Source organism: Chlorella variabilis (assembly GCF_000147415.1).
Source record: "Chlorella variabilis unplaced genomic scaffold CHLNCscaffold_13, whole genome shotgun sequence".
NCBI lineage: Eukaryota > Viridiplantae > Chlorophyta > Trebouxiophyceae > Chlorellales > Chlorellaceae > Chlorella > Chlorella variabilis.
The window spans coordinates 55,061-73,346 of record NW_005435075.1 but is presented as its reverse complement, the minus strand read 5'-3'; the positions used below and the strand labels follow the sequence as shown (position 1 = coordinate 73,346).

Here is an 18,286-nt window from a genome sequence, read left to right as displayed (position 1 = left end):
ATAACCCCCCCCCCCCCCCCCCCCCCCTACACACACACCATCGCTCTGCACATCCGCCTACTGTATGCTCGTTCTCAGTCCTCGCCTGGTCCCCTGCCCCCCACCCCCCACGCAGTCATGAACCTGCTCCTCCACCTGAGCCGCCAGTTCCCGGCCAGGGGGCGCGGCACCGTCTTCCTCATCATCAACTTTTCGTACGTTGCGGGCGTGCTCAAGGTGCGTGGTGGTGGGTGTGGTGGTGGTGCGTGGTGGCGCGTGTGGGGCCGCCTCCAGAGGGCGCAGGCATCAAGCAACATGTATCAAGTGTGGCCATCGGATGCAGGATGTGTGCATGGCAGTCCTGGGGTGACCCCTGCCTGACCCCTCCCTGCCTGCCTTCCTGCCTGCCTGCCTGCCCGCCTGCCCAAGCAGGAGGCTCACGCCAAGGGCCTGCCCGCCACGCCCGGCACGCTGAGCACGGGGGCTGAGACGACCGGAGGGCTGGGCAGCGCAGGTGGGGCGGCCAGCAGCCAGCGCGCCACCAGGCGGGCACCAGGCGGGCCAGCCGGGGCGGGGAGCTGGGTGGGCAGCGGCAGCTGCTGCGTGCCGTGCCGGAGCGGCGGCTGCTGCCTGCCGTGCTGTGCAAACGCCGTGCCAGCTACTCGCCTGGGGCAGCGGATGTATGCGTGGGCCCGCCTGCAACGGCGTGGCGTCGTTGGCCAAACTTTCTTCCAAGAGAACACCACGTGTGCTCCCGCAGGGCTGGCGCTGCTCAAGGAGTTTGAGGACAGCCTGGCCCGCTGCACCTCCCTCTACACAGACGACCAGCTGGCCCGCCTGGCGCCGCAGCTGGTGCGCCGGCGCCGCCGCTGCTGCTGCTGCTGCTGCTCCTATTGCCGCCGATGCCGTGGTGCTGGCTGGCTGGCTGCCCGGCAGGTCGAGCTTGCAGGGCTGAGGCTGGCGTTTTGTTTTGTTGTTGGGGCATGGGGATAGCCCTGGAAGCCCCTGCCTGCCGCCCAGCGCTGGCCTCTCCACCCCCTTGCGCCCTTTAGCTCCCGCCCTTCACATTCCCCGGCGCCGTCGTCGCCCCGCAGGTGTCGTTTGTGAAGCGGGGCGAGGCGGCGGCTGGCGGGGTGCCCCATGGGCAGGAGGTGCCCGGGTTCAGCCCCGCGGAGGCGGCGCCCGTGGCCGCAGACTTCTCCCACAAGTGGCAGCACCTTGTGGAGGCCGTCAACAGGCGGGTGGTGGTGGTGGTGGTGGTGGTGGTGGTGGTGGTGAGGGTGTGCGTGTGTTGTGGTGGTGGTGTACGTTTGCGTGTGCGTGTGTGGTGGTGGTGTGCGTGTGCGTGTGTTTGTGCCCCGACAGGTCGGGGGGCAGCTGGGCAGGGCCTTGCCCCCAGCATGACCCGCCAGCTGAGGCCCGGCGAGCGCCGCCGCCGCCGCAGCTGCTGCCGGCTGCATGTGTCGCCAGGCACGCTGAGCGTGTTATACTGCTGCCGGTGTGCTGCGCAGGGAGGTGGGCAAGGACTTTGGGGCGACCGCTGCAGGGCGCTCCGTGCTGCAGTCCGCCTTCACCCAGCTGCTCCTGCACTACAACCGCTTCCTGGAGCTGTGCAAGCGGCAGGGGGCGGCGGGGATGGGGGTGGTGCAGGGCGCGGTGACGCTGCCCTCCATTATGTACTACATCAAGCAGTACAGCAGGTAGTGGTGCTGTGGTAGCGCGGGCAGCCAGCGGCACATGCCGCCAGCCAGCGGTGCAGCGTGGGCGCTCCCGAGTGCCTGTGCCACACTATTATCCGCCCTCGTGGTACTGTAAGCGTCGCGGCCAGCCGAGCCTGCCCTGGCAAGTATGCGCTGCTTACAGGGAGATCCCTAGGAGTTGATTGAGTCCCGCTTAGGGGAAAGGAGGTAGTAGTGGTGATACACAGGGCGGCGTGCTCGGGTGGCCCCACAGCCTGGACCTGAGCCGCGTTGCGCTGCCCGGTGCTGACGCGATTGCAGGTGGATTGCGCTCACAAAAAACCCGCTGGCTGACACTCAGCGTTCCAAAACCTTTTCAGAGCGCTCAAGGCTCAAACTGTGCACGTGGCGGCGCCCGCTCAGCTGCGCACTCCACTCAGCCGCTCAGCCGCGGCCGGCCCCCGGCTGCGGCTGCACGGCGCCGTTGGGCGGGCGGTACGCGCCGTTGGGCGGCTTGACGGAGCCATTGGAGGCCGGCCCCGCTGCGGCGGCCGCGGGTGCGGCGCCGCGCACCGTCTCCTGCCGCTGCTCCGTGGCGGTGGCCGAGCGCTGCAGGTAGCTCTCGATGAATTTCCTGCACAGCAAAGTGAGTGGTGGTGGTGGTGGCGGGACCATCCACGGGAAGGCATGGCGGTGGGGTTGGTGCTGCTTGGGTGAGGCTGGTGCTGCTGGCACAGTGGGGTGCTCGGTTGCGTGCGCCGGCATGTGCACCCACCACTGACCCCACCACACCACCACACACCTGCTCTCTGCCAGCACGGCATCCTTCTTGGAGGCGGCGTCCCGCAGCTCCCCGTTCTGCCGCTCCAGCGCCTGCACGCGCTCCAGCGCCGCCGCCAGCTGGGCCGCGCTGGCGCCGCCGGCAGCGGCCCCTGCACACGCAGGCGTGGGCGTGGGCGCAGCACGGTCCAGGGGTGAGCAAGGGGAGGTGAGGCATCCAGAGGCGAGACATCCAGGGGCGAGGCATCCAGGGGCACTGGCAGCAGGCGTGTGGAGAGGCGCAGGCTGGCAGGCAGCTGGCACGGCTCTGGCTCCGGCCGTGGCCGCAGCAGCGGCGCAAGGCCCCCAGCAGCCAGCCAGCCGGCCCGACACCCCCAGCTGGCCAGCCCCGGCAAGCCAGCCCACAGCAGGCCGCGGCAGCCCACCTGCGGGCGCCGCCGCCTGTGCCGCCACCTCCTCCCTCAGCCGCTGCACCTCCTCCTTCAAACCCTGGTTCTGTACTACCAGGGCCTCGGCCTCAGCCTCAGCCTGGGCAGCCGCAGCGGCGGCCGCAGCCAGCTCCCGCTCCAGCGCGGGGCTGGGGCCGGGCGGCGGCGGCGGCGTGGCGGCCGCCGCCCTGACCCCGCCCAGAGACTTCTCCCGAAGCTCACTAGCCTCAGCCTCCGCCGCCTGCGCCCGCGTCAGCGCATCGTCGACCGTCTGTGGGCATGGGGAGGCATGGGGAGGAGGGCCAGCACAGTGAGCATGGATGGGGCAGGCAGGCAGGCAAGGCTGGCAGGCAGGCAGGCAGGGCTGGCAGGCAGGCAGGTGTTGGGGCAGGAGCACGCAAGGCATTCAGGCGCAGGCGCGCCGGTGTCTAGGAGCAGCCCGCGGCAGCGGGACAGCCGGCGGCAGCGGGAGCAGGAACCAGAGCAGCCGGGACCCCAGCTTGGGCCCGGCCCGGCCCGGCTTGGCCCCAGCGCCTCCTTCCCTTGCCCGCTCCCGGGGCGCTGCCTCCCAGCCAACTCACCGCCTGCTGCTTGAGGAGCTGCTGCTGCAGGAAGTCGAGCTCATCCAGCAGGGCATCCGCGTCGGCCTGCGACAGCGCGCCCAGCGCGGCGGCCTGCGGGCGGGGAGGGCGGCGGGGAGTGGGAGTGGGAGGCAGCAAGGCAGCACGAGGGGGAGCGCTGCCGGGCTTGCTGGATACGCGGGTGGCTCGCCAGGGCTGCATGCTCCCAAGTGTGTACAGCCTGGGAGCGCAGACAGCGAGCAGAAAGTGAGCCACGGCTGCCCACCTCTGACCCCTGGCCGCCCTCCTCCTCGCTGCCGCCACCCTCCTCCTCCTCCTCCGCCGCCGCCGCCTGCCGCGACTGCATGACCGCCAGCAGCTGCTCTCCCAGCATGCGCGCCGCCGTCTCGGCCTTGTCCAGTACCGCCGCCGCCGCCTCCGCCTCTGCCGCCACCGCCTGCCGCAGCTGCTGCATGCGGGCGGTCGCCTCTGCCACCTCAGCATTGCGCTCATCCTGCTCCTGAGCCAGCAGCCCCTTCTGCTCCTCAAGCTCCGCCTCCAGAGCCGCCACCTCCCGCTGCAGCGCCGCCACCTGCCGCTGCGCCTCGGCCGCCTCGGCGGCGGCCGCCTCGGCAGCGTACGAGCCGCCGCCGCGGCGCGCGGGCGTCGGCGGCGCCGCGGCGGCGGCCGCGGCCTGCGCCCGCGCCTCCCGCAGCTGCTGCTCCAGCGCCAGCAGCTGCCCCTCGCGCTGCTGCAGCTCCCGCCGCAGCGTCGCGGCCTCCGCCTCGGCGCCGGCCGCGCCGGCCAGCTGCTGCTCCACGGCACGCAACTGCGCCTCGCGCTGCTGCAGCTGGTGGCGCAGGGAGGCGGCCTCGCCCTCGGCGGCGCGGCCACTCGCCAGCCGAGCCTCCAAGTCTGCCACATGCTGCAGCAGCTGCGCGGCCTGCTCCTGGGCATCGGCGGCCGCACGCACGTCGGCGGCGCGGCCGGTCTGCTCCCGAGCCAGCTGCCCCTCCAGCTCCTGCAGCCGCCGCTCCACATCCCGCAGCTGCCCCTCCCGCTGCTGCAGCTGCTGCCGCAAAGAGGCAGCCTCCGCCTCGGCGGCCCGCCCATCGGCCAGCCGCGCCTGCAAATCCGCCACCTGCCCCTCGCGCTGCTGCAGCTGCCGGCCGAGCACCGCCGCCTCCTCGCGCGCGGCCGCGGCCTCGGCCTCGGCCTCGGCGGCGCGCCCGCCCTCGGCCGCGGCCACAGCCGCCTGGGAGCCCTGCTCCTGCAGCCTGCGGGCCAGCTCGTCCGCCTGCTCCTCCCGCTGCTGCACCTGCTGCTTCAGCAGCGACACCTGATCCCTCAGCAGCTCGGCCTGTTGCTCCAGGCTTCCCCGGGCAGACTCAGCTTCCTGCACACCAAGGGAGGGGCAGCGGGGCGTGCAAAACCAGGGAGGGTGAGGCAGCGACAGGCCGTATGGCCTGTTTGGCTACTGCTGCTCAGCGTCTCCAGGGCCGAATCGAACACCAGCAGCACAAACGCCTGGTTCAGCAGCCGAGCACGCCGAGCAAGCATCAAGCACACCCTTTGGCGAGCCACAGCAAGCAAGCGCCCGGCTCGCAAGCCACACAACACGCCGGACACGCGGCGCGGCACGCCCCTCGGCAGCAGCAGAGCAAGCCGAGCACGCGCCGCGGCACACCCTTTGGCGAGCCACAGCAAGCAGGCGCCCGGCTCGCAAGCCACACAGTAAGCTGAGCACGACTTGCGGCGGCGCCACCCCACCTCTGCGGCCGCGGCTGCCAGGTCCAAAGCCTCCTGCTGCTCCGCCAGCAGGCTGCGGAGCGCCTCCGCCTCCTGCGCCAGGCGGCTGGTGGCGCTGGCGGCGTCGCCGCGGGCCGCCACCTCGTGCAGAAGCTGGTGGGCAGCTGCCAGCTCGCTCTGCTTCTCCGCCAGGCGAGCCTCCAGCACCGCCACCTGGCAAGAGGTGGAAAGCATCCCACACGAACGCCGCCCTCAGGTCTCACGGCGGGCGGCAGCTCAACTAATTCCCGCTGGAGGCAGCCGCTGGCGGCCGCCCGGGCACACGCCAGGCTTGAAACAACTCAGAGCTCTGCGCCCTCGCCTGCTGCGCGGCCTCTGCGGCGGGCCCGCAGCCCACGCCCACACCCACGCCCACCGGCCCGCAGCCGGCCCGCAGCCGGCCCGCAGCTGATCGGAACCTGCCGCTTTCCCACCTGCTCGTCGGCGGTCAGCCCCTCCATGTTGCTTTCCGCCAGGGACAGCGCCTCCTCAAACTCGCGGTACCGCGCTGCCGCCGCCGCCTGCTCCGACCGCCGCAGCGCCTCCAGGTTCTCCAGCTGCTTCTGCAGTACCTCCATGGCCTCCGTCCTGCGCAGTACCAGGCGCCCGACAGCCGAGGCGCATTGAGCAAGGCAGGCATGCCACGTCCGCAGCACGCCAGGCCCGCGCCGCCAGCTGGCCAGCTGCCGCGCGAGACGGTGCACGGCACAGCGGCGTGCAAGCAGAGCGGTACGCCCCACTGTCCCGCCCGAGAGGGCAGGAGGCGGCCAGGTAGAAGCTGGGCTGTACGGGTTTAAGAAAGCAGCCACAAGTCACCTGGCCTCCAGCTCCACACGCAGCAGCTTGGCCGCCTCGGCCTCGTGCCGCAGCGCCTCCAGCTTCTGCTGCGCCTGCTCCATGTTCCTGCCGCCGCCGCGCCGCGACTCGGCCTGCGACTGCTGGATCTGCTGGCGCCGCCCGCCCTCTGAGGAGGAGCAGGCCGGCGGCGGCGCCAGGCGGCGCCGCCGGGGCAGCGCGCGCAGCGCCGAGCGCAGCGTGGGGCCCGGCCGCGCCGCGCACACCAGCGCGCCCGGCCGCCGCGCCGCGCCGCCCAAGCTCGCCGCCGTCGTGCACAGCGCTTGCATGGCTGCCCGACCTACGGCACCGACAGATGGGCCGAGCCGAGGGCTGCTGCTTGGCGGGGGGTGCCGCTGGTATGTGCAGCCGGTGCTCTATGCAGCCGCTGCGCCTATCCCTCCCGCCAGTTGCGGCCGCACTTGGCGCAGCGGTAGAAGAGGGTGGCGGGCTCGTCGGCGGACCGGATCTGCGGGGCAGGCAGGCAGGCAGAGGGCGGGGAAACGGGCGGGGTGTGGAGGCCCTGCCACACTGCTCACCTTCGCGTGCCTCCTGCTGTGGGTCCCAACTTCCCGCCGCTGCTGCCGCACCGCGCTGCTAACGAACAGGCAGCCAACAGGCGGCACCCGGGCCCTTCAGGCCCGCCTCCCCTCACCTGCGCCTCCTTGAAGTAAGCCTGGAGGTGGCCGCAGGTGTCGCTGGGGCAGCGGGCTGCGAGCGGGGCACGCGGTGGCAGCGGGCGCGCTCAGGCGCAGGCGGCGGCTCCGTGCAGGGGCCGCACGCCGACTCCCGGGCAGCTTCGGAGAGGGGAGGAGCAGCAGGCAGGCAGGCAGGCAGGCAGCGGCCAATGGGGTGGCAGAGCGGCACGCGGAGCGGCAGCGGCGGGGGGCAGGCGGGCGCTTCGCCCATGGCGCACCTTCGGTGCGAGGAGCGTTCTTCCACTCTTCCTCCCCACCAAGCACTGGCTCAACCTCCTTGCGTTGCAGCGGCACGCCCTTGGTGATCTGCGGGGTGGGCAGCGGGCGGGGAGCAGGCGTTTGGCGGGTGGGGGTCGGTGCAACGCGGGAGGCGGCGGCGGCGGCGTGATCGCGCGCGCGGCGGCAGCCCCAGGCGTCAACCTGGCGGTCGATGTAGTACTGATAGCAGCACGTCGAGCAGCTAAACTGGTTCTCGCCGTTGTGGTTCTCAACTGCAGGAGGCCAGAGCAAAGCGGCAGGGCGGGTGGGCGAATGGCGGCCTCGGCAGGGCCGGCCGCCTGCCTGGGAGCAGCACATTTGAACTCAGGCAGCAGGGAGGGCAGCCAGCCAGCGGGCTCACCCAGGAGCAGGTTGCCGCAAGTGGGACAAAACAGCAGGCCACTGCCCATGCCTCAGCAGAGCGCAGGGGCCTGACAGCAGGAGCCGGATGGGGCGTTACAGCTCCGCCAGGCACGATGGTGCGTGGTTTGGTTGATGCAGGCCGCCGCCCGGCACAGCGTAGCGCCCTCAGGGCGGCAAGGGATCCTCCACTTTATTGCGGCGGGCGCAGCTCCCCTCTCAGGCCCTGACACTCCCCCCCTGGAGCACCCAATCCATGCGCCATTCCACAGCAATCCCTGCATTCCTCGACCGGGCGGCTGCGCCGAGCGAGGCGGCCGCGCCGCCCGCTGTGTTACACATCCTGCCCGGCCGCAGTTCTGTAGGCTGGCTAGGCCTGCAGCCTACACAAACTCTGCGGGCTTGATGTCGGCACAGCCGGCGGTGCGCTCGTTCACAGCGCCCGCCCCGCACTGCGCGATGCCGGTCATGAGCGCGTCGGGGCCCTGGCGGGACAGCCGCAGCAGCTCCACCTCGTAACGCAGCGTCGAGCCACCGGGCACAATGCCTGCAAGCACCCACAGAGTCACACCGACGGCGGCAAGTAGGCCCATGCCTCAGTTGCAGGCTGCCGCATTCATTCGCACAGCGGCAGCTGTGCATGTTGCAGCAGGGCGTGGGGCAAAGGCACAGCTAGCAGGCAGCAGGCGCACCACCACAGGCCAGGCAGCCACACCCTGCACCCTTGCCCGGCGCGGCTCACCCACCGTAGGGCCCCCGCACGGTGCTGCCGCCAAAGCCGAGGGCGGCCGGCACCAGGAAGGTGCGGCGCCCGCCCACCACCATGCCCTCCACCCCCCGCTGAAGGCCTTCGCAGACGCCCGGCACTGGCGCGCCGCCCAGGCGGATGGCGACGGGCCGCAGGGCGCCCTTGCCGCCATCAAGGTACATCTGCGGCATCCGGTATACAGGCATGGAGGATGGCTTCTATGAGCGGCAGCCGGGTTATAGCGAAGGACCCACGTTCCATGCCGGCGGGGCGCAAGCTCAGCCTGCCATTCACGCGGTACGACGTGCCGGGCAGCGGCAGCGGGCAGGCAGGGCCTGCACCTGCCCGCCGCGCGTGCTGTCAAAGAGGCTGCCATCGCCGGCCAGCGCTCCCTCATAGTGGAGCAACACAAGGTCGCCGGGGCGGGCGGCGGCGGTGCCGCTCCCAGGCTCATCTGGCAACACTTTTTTGCCGGGCAAAGCCATTTGCCAGGCAAGGGTTGGGCCAGGCGGCTGGGAGGAGGGGTGCAAGGGAAACCGCCGCCGCCGCCGCCTCCCCTCCTGCCGCCGCCAGCCAGTTGCGCCGGGGGGCGACTGCAGCTGGGGGGGGCTGGGGTCTGGGAGGACACCGTGCTGCATCGCAGCGCGCTGGCAGCGGGCTGTGGAAGGCGCAGCGCGTCGTGGTAGAGGCTTGCAACCGGTTCATAGTTCGCACTAGGGTTGTGGGCCTGCAAGCTCGCCACAAACAGCTCCTGGGCTTGATCAATGGCAATTGATTGGCGATAGAATGCAATCATGAGAGGCAGCCACCGCAAAACATGAATGGTGGCGGGGCCAGCTACTCGCTTCTTTCGTGCTGTTTCTGGCATTGCGAGAGTCTGCAAGGATCAGTGAGAGCCAGACTAACACCCCCTTGCTTGTGCTCCACCCCGATCGTGCGATCGCCATGCCAAAGGCGACATCTCCTCCAAGTCGGAGCGCCGCTTTGGCGCTGGAGTTCACCGAGGGGCGCCAGACAGCCGCGGTGGCAGCGCCCGATGGGCCGGCAGCAGTGACGGCGGCCGCCGGCGGCGGCCGCGGGCCAGTGGCGCCAGTAGTGACGGCTGCCGGTGGCGGCGGGCGCGGGGTGGCGCAGGCATTTGCGGCTTGCTTCCTGCCCGAGGGCTTCCCACACTCTGTGTCGTCAGACTACCTCCCATACCAGCTGTGGGACAGCATCCAGGTGGGGAGGCCCGCTGAGTGTATTTGTAGGTGTGTGGGCTGCTACAAACACTCGCCGCGTGACCCCCTCAGCGTTGTTCCTTGTTTGTGTTGCACGCCATGCACGAGGTGCACCCAGCTGGCCTGCGCGTGTGGCCTGCACCCCCACCCAGGGCCTGTCCAGCTACCTGCGCGGCATGCTGTCCAGCCAAGCCATGCTGGCGGGCGTGGGGGTCGGCAGCGCCGCCGCCACGCCGCTCGGCGCCGTCTTCCAGGCACGCCCAGCCGCAGCCCGCCACGCCTGCCCTCCCAGCCTGCCCCTGCACCGCCTCTGAACCCCAGCACAAGCTTGGCCGCGCGGCCCGGTGGACTGTTTTATGCTTCACGCATCTCCTCTTCCCTCCCCTCCTCCTCTGCTTCTGTCTCGTGCCTCATGCACCACCCCTTGCCCGCCACCCCTGCTCCCCTCCTGCCTGCCAGTTCTTCCTCAAGGACTTCACGGGCATGCTGGGGGGCATCCTCTTCGCCTCCACCCAGGGATCCGGCCTGGACTGTTACGCCAAGCAGTGGCGCCTGCTGGCAGATGTGATGAATGACATAGGTGGGCCCTTGGTGTTTTCGGGGGCTGCCGGCCTGGTAGCACCATGGTTTAGGCCGGTGGGGCAGCCTGGCGCACGCTGCGCTGCGCTGGCGGGATGGCAGCCGGCGCCGGCGTGCTGGCCTGCTGCTGATGTGCCCCGCTGTGCCGAGCCCCGCAACGCTTCTCCAACCCGCGGGGGCTCGTTCCTTGCTTTCTTTCTTCTTTCTCCCGCTTTCCACCCGGCAGGCCTGGCGCTGGAGCTGGCCTCCCCGCTGCTCCCCGGCGCCTTTCTGCTGCTGGCGTGCCTGGGGTCGCTGGCGCGGGCGGTGACCGGGGTGGCGGGCAGCGCGACGCGCATGGCGCTGACGCAGCACTTTGCGCTGCAGCGCAACGCCGCAGACATTGCCGCCAAGGAGGGCTCCCAGGTGGGCTGGCAGGAGGCCGAGCGAGCAAGGGCTGGAAAAACGCTGGGCTGGGCTGGGCCAGGCTCCTGAGTACCGGCTGAGCCGGGTCGGGCGGGATGCTGCGCGGCGCCGCGGCGGCTGCCTGCGCCACGCCAACGGGGCCAGCCTGCCCCTCCCTGCGTCCTGCTCCCAGCGCCGCCCGCGAGCCTGCCCGCTGCCCATGCTGGGCACACCGCAGCCTCTCTGTTCAATCGCATCATACCCTACCTGGCTGCTCCTTCCTTCGGGCGAGACAGCAAGGCCTAATGCTGGGCGCCCAGCGGCCACAGCATGCCAACCGCATGCCACCCGCGGGCCTGCAGGAGACGGCGGTGACGCTGGTGGGCATGGTTCTGGGGATGGCCTTCATCCGGGCGGCGCACGGCCTGGAGCCGCTCATCTGGTCGGCCTTCTGGGCGCTGACCGCGCTGCATGTGTGGGCCAATGTGCGCGCCATGCGCTGCCTGCGCATCGCCTCCCTCAACCAGGCCCGCCTGGGGCTGCTGCTGCGCCACTACCTCCGCACGGTGAGGGCGGTGCCGCGCTGGCCGCGCCTGGTGCCGCGGCAGGTGGTGGCGGCGGTGGCGGCCGCAGGCTGCGGCCGCTTGCAGCAGCAGCACCGCCGCCCTTGCTGCGGCGATCCCCACGCCTGCACGGCAGCTGCAGGGTGCCTGGCGCGGGCGTGCCCTGACCCTCGCACCGCGCCTGCTGGGGCGCTGCCTGTCTCTTGCCCTTGTCCCACAGGGCGAGGCGCTCACCCCGGGCCAGATGGCGGCAGAAGAGAGCCTGGTGCCGCCGCCGCTGCAGCTGCTGCTGCGCCGCCTGGGGCTTGGCTTTGGCGGCGTGCCGCTGGTGGCGGTGGCTCCCCGGCTGGCCACACTGGTAAGCAAGGAGGCGCGGGTGGCATGCCAGCAGCTTCCGTGGCTGCTGCCGCGACAGCAAGGCGCGCTTCCGTTGCGGCTCATCGGCAGCATGCCTCACCACTCGCCGCGGCCTGCCCCCTCCTGCCTACCGCAGCGCCCGGCCATGCAGCAGCAGCTGGCTGCGCGCATGCAGGCTGCAGCCGAGGAGGAGGACAAGCGGCGGCGGCGGGGCGGCGCCGCGCAGTATGTGGCTGCGGCGGCGCCAGGCGGCGGCGGCGCCGGGGCTGGCCCTGATGCTGTGGCGCTGCTGCGGCAGGGGGCGGGCATGGGGGACGTGCTGGAGGCTTACTGTGCCTCATTGATGCTGGCTTGGGGCGCCCAGCTGTCGGGCCGCGGCCCATCCAAGCTCTGGCCCGCGCCAGCACAGCTGGCCCTGGCCGACGTCGAGCGCTGGCTGGCGGCGGCGGCGGCGGCGGCGGCGGCGGGGCGCGGCCGAGGCGCCGCCCCTGGCCCGGGCGGCGGCAGCTACGAGGGCTTCCTGGCGTCGCTGGCGGCGGCGGGCTGGGCGCTGGACCGCGTGGCGCTGCTCCAGGGGCCGTCCCGCCTCGCCTGGGGCGCCGACCTGCGCACCGACTGAGGGCCTGGACGCCTGTTGATGCCAGCCTGCGCCGTGTGCCGTGTAATGTCGCTCGCTGTTGCACCTGCTGGCATGTAGGAGCGAGGCGCTGCTGCGTTGGCGCCCAGCAGCCTCCTGCCGTGGTGCCCGCCTGGCGCGAGCGCCGCCACAGAGAAGTGTAGTGCCTCTCCAGTCCGCGCTCCGATGTCATTCAATCACACTGCGCATCTACAGAGCCCACCAAGCCAAGCCGCGTCTCGGCGTTTGTCATTCTCACTTGAGCGTAACGATACATTGAGCGAGGATGTCTGAGGAGCTGGCGGTGCAGTTCCTGGAGGCGTGCACGCAGCACAGGGACGAAGCGGGGCTCGCCTTGCAGTTTGACACCACCGCACTGCCGGCGCTCTGCGACGTGAAGGCGGTGCCCGGGCGGGTGTCGGCAGTGCTGCCGGTCACCCCTGCTGTGTCCAACCGCTACGGCACCCTGCACGGCGGCTGCATAGGTCAGCGGGACTGGGACAGCTGCACGTTTTCCCCGGCGCACGCTTGCCGAGCCCCCGCTGCTCTGCTGAACAACAATCTTGCCGCGCTGCCGCCTCATCACATCGCCGCCGCCGCCCGGTCCCTATCTTGCATGCTGCAGCTACCCTGGTGGACACCGTGGGCTCTGCGGCGCTGGTCACAGCCAGCCCCAAGGGCGGGGTCAGCCTGAACATCAACGTCAACTACCTTTCCAAAGTGGCCACGGGCGGCAGGGTGCTTATAGAGGCACAGGTGAGGCTCCCGGCTTCCCACTCTCAACACGATTTGTTTTTGGTCGCGCGCAGGCAGGCGGTGTGGTTGTCGGGCAGCACCCATGTCGCAGAGTGACGTGATGCAGGTGGTCAAAGTTGGGAAGACGATCGCAACCATCGAGGTGTATCTGCGGGACGAGGCCAGTGGGGCGCTGGTGGCGCAGGTGGGGCAACGATCGCCTGCCCCGCTTGCCCCGCTCCCCGCCGGTTGTGCCCGCCCTGCTGCCTGCTGCTCGTGCCCGCCCTGCTCCTGCTCCCATGGCCAGGCACATGCTCCGGCGCACTGCAGTGGCACGAGCGCTTCAGACTCGGCCGATGCAGCAGCCCTGGCTGCTTGCAACACTCACGTGTTCCGAGTGTGTGTGCGTGTGCTGCGCCTGCAGGGCACACACGTGAAGTTCATTGCAGAGCAGGAGCCCACCATGGCGTCCCTCCTCTCGCACCAAGGGCAGCAGCAGCAGCAGCAGCAGCAGCAGCAGGGAGCAGCGGCAGGCAGGCGGACGCCCGGCATCCGCTCCCGCCTGTAACCCCCGCCCGCCGTGCTGTGGCTCAGCATCTTGCATCTTGCTGCTATCGCTTCCTGCTATTTTTCTCCCTCCCCTAGCCGCTGCCTGCTGTCGTCTCCTCCTCTCTTTCTCGCTGCCTGCTCAACCCTCCTCCCTTCACTGCCCCAATCGCTCCCATCTCACATTACATCAGTCTTGAATGCGAGACACAATCATCATGAGCCAGAGGCAATGCAGGCGGGGGGCGAATTGCTGAGCGGCTGATGAAACGGCGCATGGCCCGCATGGCTGTAGAGAAGCAAAGCGGCTCGCCTGGGCCTCCTCTGGCTCCTGGTGAACGTCTGCTTCCAGGCGCCAGCGCGCGGCAGCCGCCCCTGTGCAGCACATTGGCAGCTGGCCGGAGGCAGCCGGCGCAGCCCGCCGCCCCTCGCCACCGGCTGTGCTGTTGCCAGGAAGCTGCCAGGAAGCTTTGGGGCTCACCAGGTGGGGGTTGGCAGGCCTCCAGAGGTCCACCCTGAAAAGAAAGCAATGCAGGTCGATGCGCGCAGCGCTCAGCATGCGGCACAGCTTGCCTGGGGGGCTGGCTGACTGGAGGGGCCGACGCAGGCGGCCCCGCCCTTGCGCAGGCGGCCCCGCCCTTGCGGTGGCATTCCAGCAGGGACAGAGGTGGCCAGCGCGGCAGCCGCACGCTGAGACAGGGCACCGCAGCGCTTGCACTGACCGGCGCGCACGAACGGAGACCCCGCCAGCCGGCCTGGCGGGGCGCGCGGCAGGCGGGAAGAGGCAGGCTGGCGGGCAGGCAGGCGGGCAGAGTGCGGGCTGGCACCGCCGGCGTACCTTGCGCAGCTAGCTGCCTAGCCACTACACCTTAGGCGGTCCTCAGGAGGGCGGCGGCGTGCCCGCTGGCGGCCCCGCCGGCGCAAAGCCGGGCATCCCGGGAGGCCGCATGCCCATCTGCTGGTGCCCAGGCGCCGGCAGCCCTCCCATCATGTGCTGCTGATGCTGTGGCGGGCCTCCCATCAGGTGCTGGTGTTGCTGCTGCGGCGGCTGGCCCTGCGCGCCGGCCAGCGTGGGAAGCAGGCAGGCAGTGAGGGGCACGGCGCTCGGTCTGGGTCAAGCACGCAGCGTGGTGGCCGCCTCCCCAGAGCCCGCCCTGCCCGCCCTGCTGCTGTCCTCTCATGGAGCAGCTGTTGTGTGCATGCAGGAGCAGGTGGCTCAAGCTGCACACAACGCAAGAAGCCCCACGCGATCTCACAGACACAGCCACGCACCTGGTACATTGCTCCTGGCGGCGGCGCCTGCTGCTGCAGCGGCGGCATGCCCGGCGGCGGGCCCATGGGCGGCGGCATGCCCCCGGGCGGCGCCGCCTGCTGGCCCGGATGCGGCATGCCCGGCGGCGTGCCGCCCATGCCCGGGTGCTGTGGCGCGTGCTGCGGCGGCGGCATGCTGCCAGGCGGTGGGCCGGGCGGCTGGCCCTGCAGGGTGGGGAACGCGGGGCATGTATCACTTCGCGGGACAGGAGAGATGCGCGGCTGCGTGGATTCACTTGCAGTCCTGGCCAGGGCCCTGAGCCAGCCCGGATCAGGCAGGCGGCAGCCAGGATCAGGCAGGCGGCAGGTACCAGGCAGGTACCAGGCAGGTACCAGGCGGGTACCAGGCAGCACAGCAGGCGGCAGCTCACCATTGGGCGCACAAAGCCCTGCATGGGCGGCGGGCCGCTCATGCCGGGCTGCTGCGCCGCCTGCATCGGCGGCGGCGGCCGTCCCATGCTTGGTGGGGGCGCCCCCGCAGGAGGCCCAGAGGGCGCACCCATGAACTGCGGCTGCTGCTGCGGCGGCGGTGCCTGGCCCTGCAGTCAATCAAAAAAGGTTCCCCGCGCCGTCATGTACAGATCATGCAGTTCTTGCGGTACTGCATATCGCCACATCCTCGACCTTCCCTTCCCTGCCAAACAGCAGAGCAGTGGCGCTGCCAAACGGCTCCCACGGCAGGCTTCTGCTCCCCAGTGGCAAGCGCATGCAGAGCAGCTCCTCCGCCGAAGCAGCCAGGCACGCACCGGGGCGGGCGCCGGCGGGCCACCGGGCTGCGGGGCCGCCGCCGCAGCGGGCTTGGCTGCAGCGGCCGCATACTTGGGCAGCGACGCGCGCCGCTCTTCCTGGCTGCACTGCTCGTTCGTCCACACCAGGCCATCCGTGCCGGCGGCGGCCCCGGCTGCCGCCGGCGGGGCCGCGCCCGCGCCGGCGGCGGCGGGGAACAGCGCGCCTCCCGGCGCCGGCGGGCCGCCCGCGGCCGGGAACAGCGGCCCGCCGGGGGCGCCGTGCGGCGGCATGCCGTGCGGCGGCATGCCGGGCCTGCGGGGGGAGGGGGAGGCACATGCAGCGCTGCGGTGGGAGGCCTCAGCCAGCCACCAGGTCGGAACCGCTGCGGCTTGTTGCATGCAGCTGTAGGGGCGAAGGACTGGACTTCTTCAGCAGAGCTCCTTCACTTCGCTGTGCACACAGAAACTCCACAGGCAGGCCGGAAGGCAGGGTGGGCAGGATTGGCAGGGGGGCAGGCGGCGCCACGCACCTGTACCCCGGTGGCGGCATGCCGGGCGGCGGCATCATGTGTGGGGGCGGGCGCATGCCGTAAGGGTGCATCCCCGGGTGGGGCATGCCGTACGGGTGCATGCCCGGCGGCGGCATACCATAGGGACTGCAGGTAGGCAGGCAGGCGGGCAGGTGGGTGCAGGCAGCTGTCAGGAAGGCGCAGCCCGACAGCGGGGCAGCCGAGCCGGGACGCGTTGCCCCGGCGTCGGCGCCGGCGTCGGCGTCGGCGCCGGGCTGTCTGCCACTCACGGGTAGCCTGGGGGCCCGTGGAAGCCGCCTTGCATGCCCGGGTGGCCCATCATGTGCGGTGGCGCCATCCCAGGCATCATGCCGGGGGGCGCCATGCCAGGTGCCGCGCCTCCGGGCACGGCGCCGGGTGTGGCCCCACCCGCGCCGCCTCCGTCGGCCGGCTTCTGCCCCGGCTTGTACGGCGGCTGCTCCCCGGGCTGCATGCCGATGGGCACGCCTGCCATGCCAAAGATGTCCCAGGCGGGGTCCTCGCGCCCATCCAGGGCCGCCGGCACCGCGGTCAGCGCGCGCTTGTGCACGTTGAGGCAGTGCACCGACAGCGCCTTTGCGGTGTTGAGCTTCTTGGAGCACTCGGGGCAGCGGTAGTGGCGCTCGCGCTGGTGCGTGATCAGGTTTTGCTCGTCCTGCAGGCGCGTGGGCGGCCAGGCCAGGGATTGAAGGCGCTGCTGGTGGGCTGGGGTGTGGGGGCTGGCGCGACGTAGGGCGGGCAGCGGGGTGGCGGGGCAGCGGCGGGAGGGGTACCCCGGAGCTGGCACCGCGGCTGGCGCGACGGCCGATGCTTCTGTCATGTCAACATCAGCGGAGAGTGCAGGAGCGGCGGTGAGCCAGCCGCACGGCGGCATCAGCGGGATGCGGGCCCCATCACTGTCCTCAAGGCTGCATCGGGATCTTCCCACCTTGAACACGCGGTCGCAGTAGAAACACCAGGTAACTTCCTCCTCCTGCTCCTGCTTTTTGCGCTTGCGAACCATGTTGCACTCCTACTGCCTCCCCAACTTGGCCCTGGGTGTTGATAGAGTACCCTGTGCTGTCCGGAATGGCAATCGGCGCGTTGAGGGCGGGGGACAGGTCATTGGAAAGTCGGCCCATGAGGAAAACTGCCTGGGGCGCCCTGTTGCGCCCGTTGGCGTTCCTGCCATTGCGGCTCTTCCCAAATCGGCCCAAATTTCCAGCCGCGCCTCCCAGAGCGCCGAGCGTTTCTGCCGCATGTTTGTCTTCCCCGGCCATGGGGTCCCCCGCTCCCTGACTTTTAGGTTGTAGCATTTTGGATCGGTAGTTTGCATTCGTTGACGTACCGAGGGAGAGGATGGGGTCCGCCTGCACCAAGGGCGTCAAGTCCACGGCGACCGTGTCGCCCGCTCCCGAGCCTGCCAGGGATCCACCCGTGCGCTCCTTGAAGCGGCTGGACACTCCCGGGCCGGGCTACAGGTCCAAGCGGCGGGGCTCGGTGAGCTGGCGGCGCACGGCGGCAGCGGCGGGCGGGCACAGCGCTCGGCTGCCTGCCAGCTCTCACCTCCTGCGGCCTTCAGGAGGCTGCGACGGATGCCCCGGGATTTTCGCAAACCCATTCCTCACCCAGCAGCCTGCCCCTCCCTGCCCTGCATTGAAGGTATCTGCCGAGCCGTCGGGCGGCCGCGCCAGCCTGCCGCCCACCAGACAGTCCATCGCCAAGCTGGCGCACTCCACGCTAAAGATCCAGGAGCTGGTGCGCAGCACCCTGCTGTTCAAAGGTGGGTGCTGGGGCTGACGCGCTGGGCCAGGAAGGAAGGGCAGCAGCCTGCGGCATCTGCATCAACGCCTGCAGGTGTGCAGCATGCGACACTCGGCCCAGAGCCAACCAACAGCTGCCCCGCCGGCCCGGTCCTGCATCCCCGCCTGCCTGCCCGCCTGCAGAGCTGGACGAGGAGCAGGAGGCCTGCATCATCGACGCCATGTTTGAGCGGCGGGTGGCGGCGGGGGAGGTGGTCATACGGTAAGCACTCCCTTTGCATGCACACCTGTCCGCCGCTCCGGTGCCATCTGCTAATGACCATGACGGCCGCACCCATCCAGACCTCTACCCACCTCAACCCTCCACCGCTGAGCAGGCGGCAGGCCCCCGCATCCCGCCAGCTTGCGCCGCCGTGCAGCTAAGCTGCGTCGCGCCGCCGCCGCAGCGGCCGCCGCCGCCGCCGCCGAGCGACCCGCTGGCTGCTGCCTCCTGCAGGGAGGGCGAGGAAGCCGACAACTTCTACGTCATCGAGAGCGGCACGTTTGCGGCCTCCAAGGCGGGCGCCGACGGCGGGCCTCCCGAGTGGGTGACCACGTACGAGGGAAAGGGCGCCTTTGGCGAGCTGGCGCTCATGTACAACTGCCCCCGCGCCGCCACCGTCACAGGTGGGTGGGTGGCAGGCCAGTCTGGTGGCATGCTTGTAGTGGCATGCTTGCTGCACTTGTTGTTGTTGTGGTTGCTAAGCTTGGTTAGGAGCAGGAGGAGGGTGGGTGGGTGGGCGGCCTGCAGGCGGGGGAGCGGCTGGGGTGCAGGGAGGGGCGGGGGGGTTTGGAGGAGCGAGGGG

At 70.9% G+C, this 18,286-nt stretch overlaps 8 protein-coding genes across 8 annotated transcripts in view; 4 read left to right on the top strand and 4 right to left on the bottom strand.

Annotated features, from left to right (window-relative positions):
* Positions 1-1,683, top strand: part of CHLNCDRAFT_35889 (hypothetical protein) — a gene marked incomplete at its 3' end in the record, with an annotated part of 6,862 nt that extends 5,179 nt beyond the window's left edge. The window contains exons 12-15 of the mRNA XM_005846643.1: positions 79-216; positions 718-831; positions 1,074-1,229; positions 1,504-1,683. Coding sequence (XP_005846705.1) covers positions 79-216; positions 718-831; positions 1,074-1,229; positions 1,504-1,683 — 588 coding nt within the window. The remainder of the gene's footprint in view (positions 1-78; positions 217-717; positions 832-1,073; positions 1,230-1,503) is intronic.
* A 419-nt stretch (positions 1,684-2,102) lies between these two features.
* CHLNCDRAFT_135087 (hypothetical protein) lies at positions 2,103-6,338 on the bottom strand (the record flags this gene model as incomplete). The annotated part of the gene is made up of 8 exons (XM_005846504.1): positions 2,103-2,292; positions 2,461-2,590; positions 2,864-3,137; positions 3,448-3,540; positions 3,713-4,822; positions 5,197-5,388; positions 5,649-5,802; positions 6,031-6,338. The coding sequence occupies 8 exons, from the start codon at positions 6,336-6,338 to the stop codon at positions 2,103-2,105; spliced, it is 2,451 nt and encodes an 816-aa protein (XP_005846566.1).
* A 104-nt stretch (positions 6,339-6,442) lies between these two features.
* On the bottom strand, positions 6,443-7,414 carry CHLNCDRAFT_24529 (hypothetical protein; the record flags this gene model as incomplete). The annotated part of the gene is made up of 5 exons (XM_005846503.1): positions 6,443-6,517; positions 6,704-6,759; positions 6,965-7,052; positions 7,167-7,237; positions 7,366-7,414. 5 exons carry the CDS (start codon positions 7,412-7,414, stop codon positions 6,443-6,445), a joined length of 339 nt encoding a protein of 112 aa, XP_005846565.1.
* Positions 7,415-7,747: 333 nt separating this feature from the next.
* On the bottom strand, positions 7,748-8,597 carry CHLNCDRAFT_135085 (hypothetical protein; the record flags this gene model as incomplete). Its single annotated transcript, XM_005846502.1, has 3 exons — positions 7,748-7,911; positions 8,111-8,294; positions 8,454-8,597. The coding sequence occupies 3 exons, from the start codon at positions 8,595-8,597 to the stop codon at positions 7,748-7,750; spliced, it is 492 nt and encodes a 163-aa protein (XP_005846564.1).
* Positions 8,598-9,057: 460 nt separating this feature from the next.
* Positions 9,058-11,834, top strand: CHLNCDRAFT_135084 (hypothetical protein; the record flags this gene model as incomplete). Its single annotated transcript, XM_005846642.1, has 7 exons — positions 9,058-9,333; positions 9,485-9,544; positions 9,792-9,912; positions 10,138-10,316; positions 10,658-10,861; positions 11,079-11,216; positions 11,352-11,834. 7 exons carry the CDS (start codon positions 9,058-9,060, stop codon positions 11,832-11,834), a joined length of 1,461 nt encoding a protein of 486 aa, XP_005846704.1.
* Positions 11,835-12,117: 283 nt separating this feature from the next.
* CHLNCDRAFT_135083 (hypothetical protein) lies at positions 12,118-13,134 on the top strand (the record flags this gene model as incomplete). Its single annotated transcript, XM_005846641.1, has 4 exons — positions 12,118-12,316; positions 12,457-12,587; positions 12,679-12,771; positions 12,991-13,134. 4 exons carry the CDS (start codon positions 12,118-12,120, stop codon positions 13,132-13,134), a joined length of 567 nt encoding a protein of 188 aa, XP_005846703.1.
* An 858-nt stretch (positions 13,135-13,992) lies between these two features.
* CHLNCDRAFT_135082 (hypothetical protein) lies at positions 13,993-16,702 on the bottom strand (the record flags this gene model as incomplete). Its single annotated transcript, XM_005846501.1, has 7 exons — positions 13,993-14,166; positions 14,385-14,588; positions 14,795-14,962; positions 15,170-15,464; positions 15,682-15,807; positions 15,951-16,354; positions 16,628-16,702. 7 exons carry the CDS (start codon positions 16,700-16,702, stop codon positions 13,993-13,995), a joined length of 1,446 nt encoding a protein of 481 aa, XP_005846563.1.
* Positions 16,703-17,037: 335 nt separating this feature from the next.
* The window catches only part of CHLNCDRAFT_135081 (hypothetical protein), a gene marked incomplete at both ends in the record, with an annotated part of 2,112 nt that continues 863 nt past the window's right edge, over positions 17,038-18,286 (top strand). The window contains 4 exons of the mRNA XM_005846640.1: positions 17,038-17,178; positions 17,341-17,461; positions 17,625-17,703; positions 17,938-18,115. Coding sequence (XP_005846702.1) covers positions 17,038-17,178; positions 17,341-17,461; positions 17,625-17,703; positions 17,938-18,115 — 519 coding nt within the window. The remainder of the gene's footprint in view (positions 17,179-17,340; positions 17,462-17,624; positions 17,704-17,937; positions 18,116-18,286) is intronic.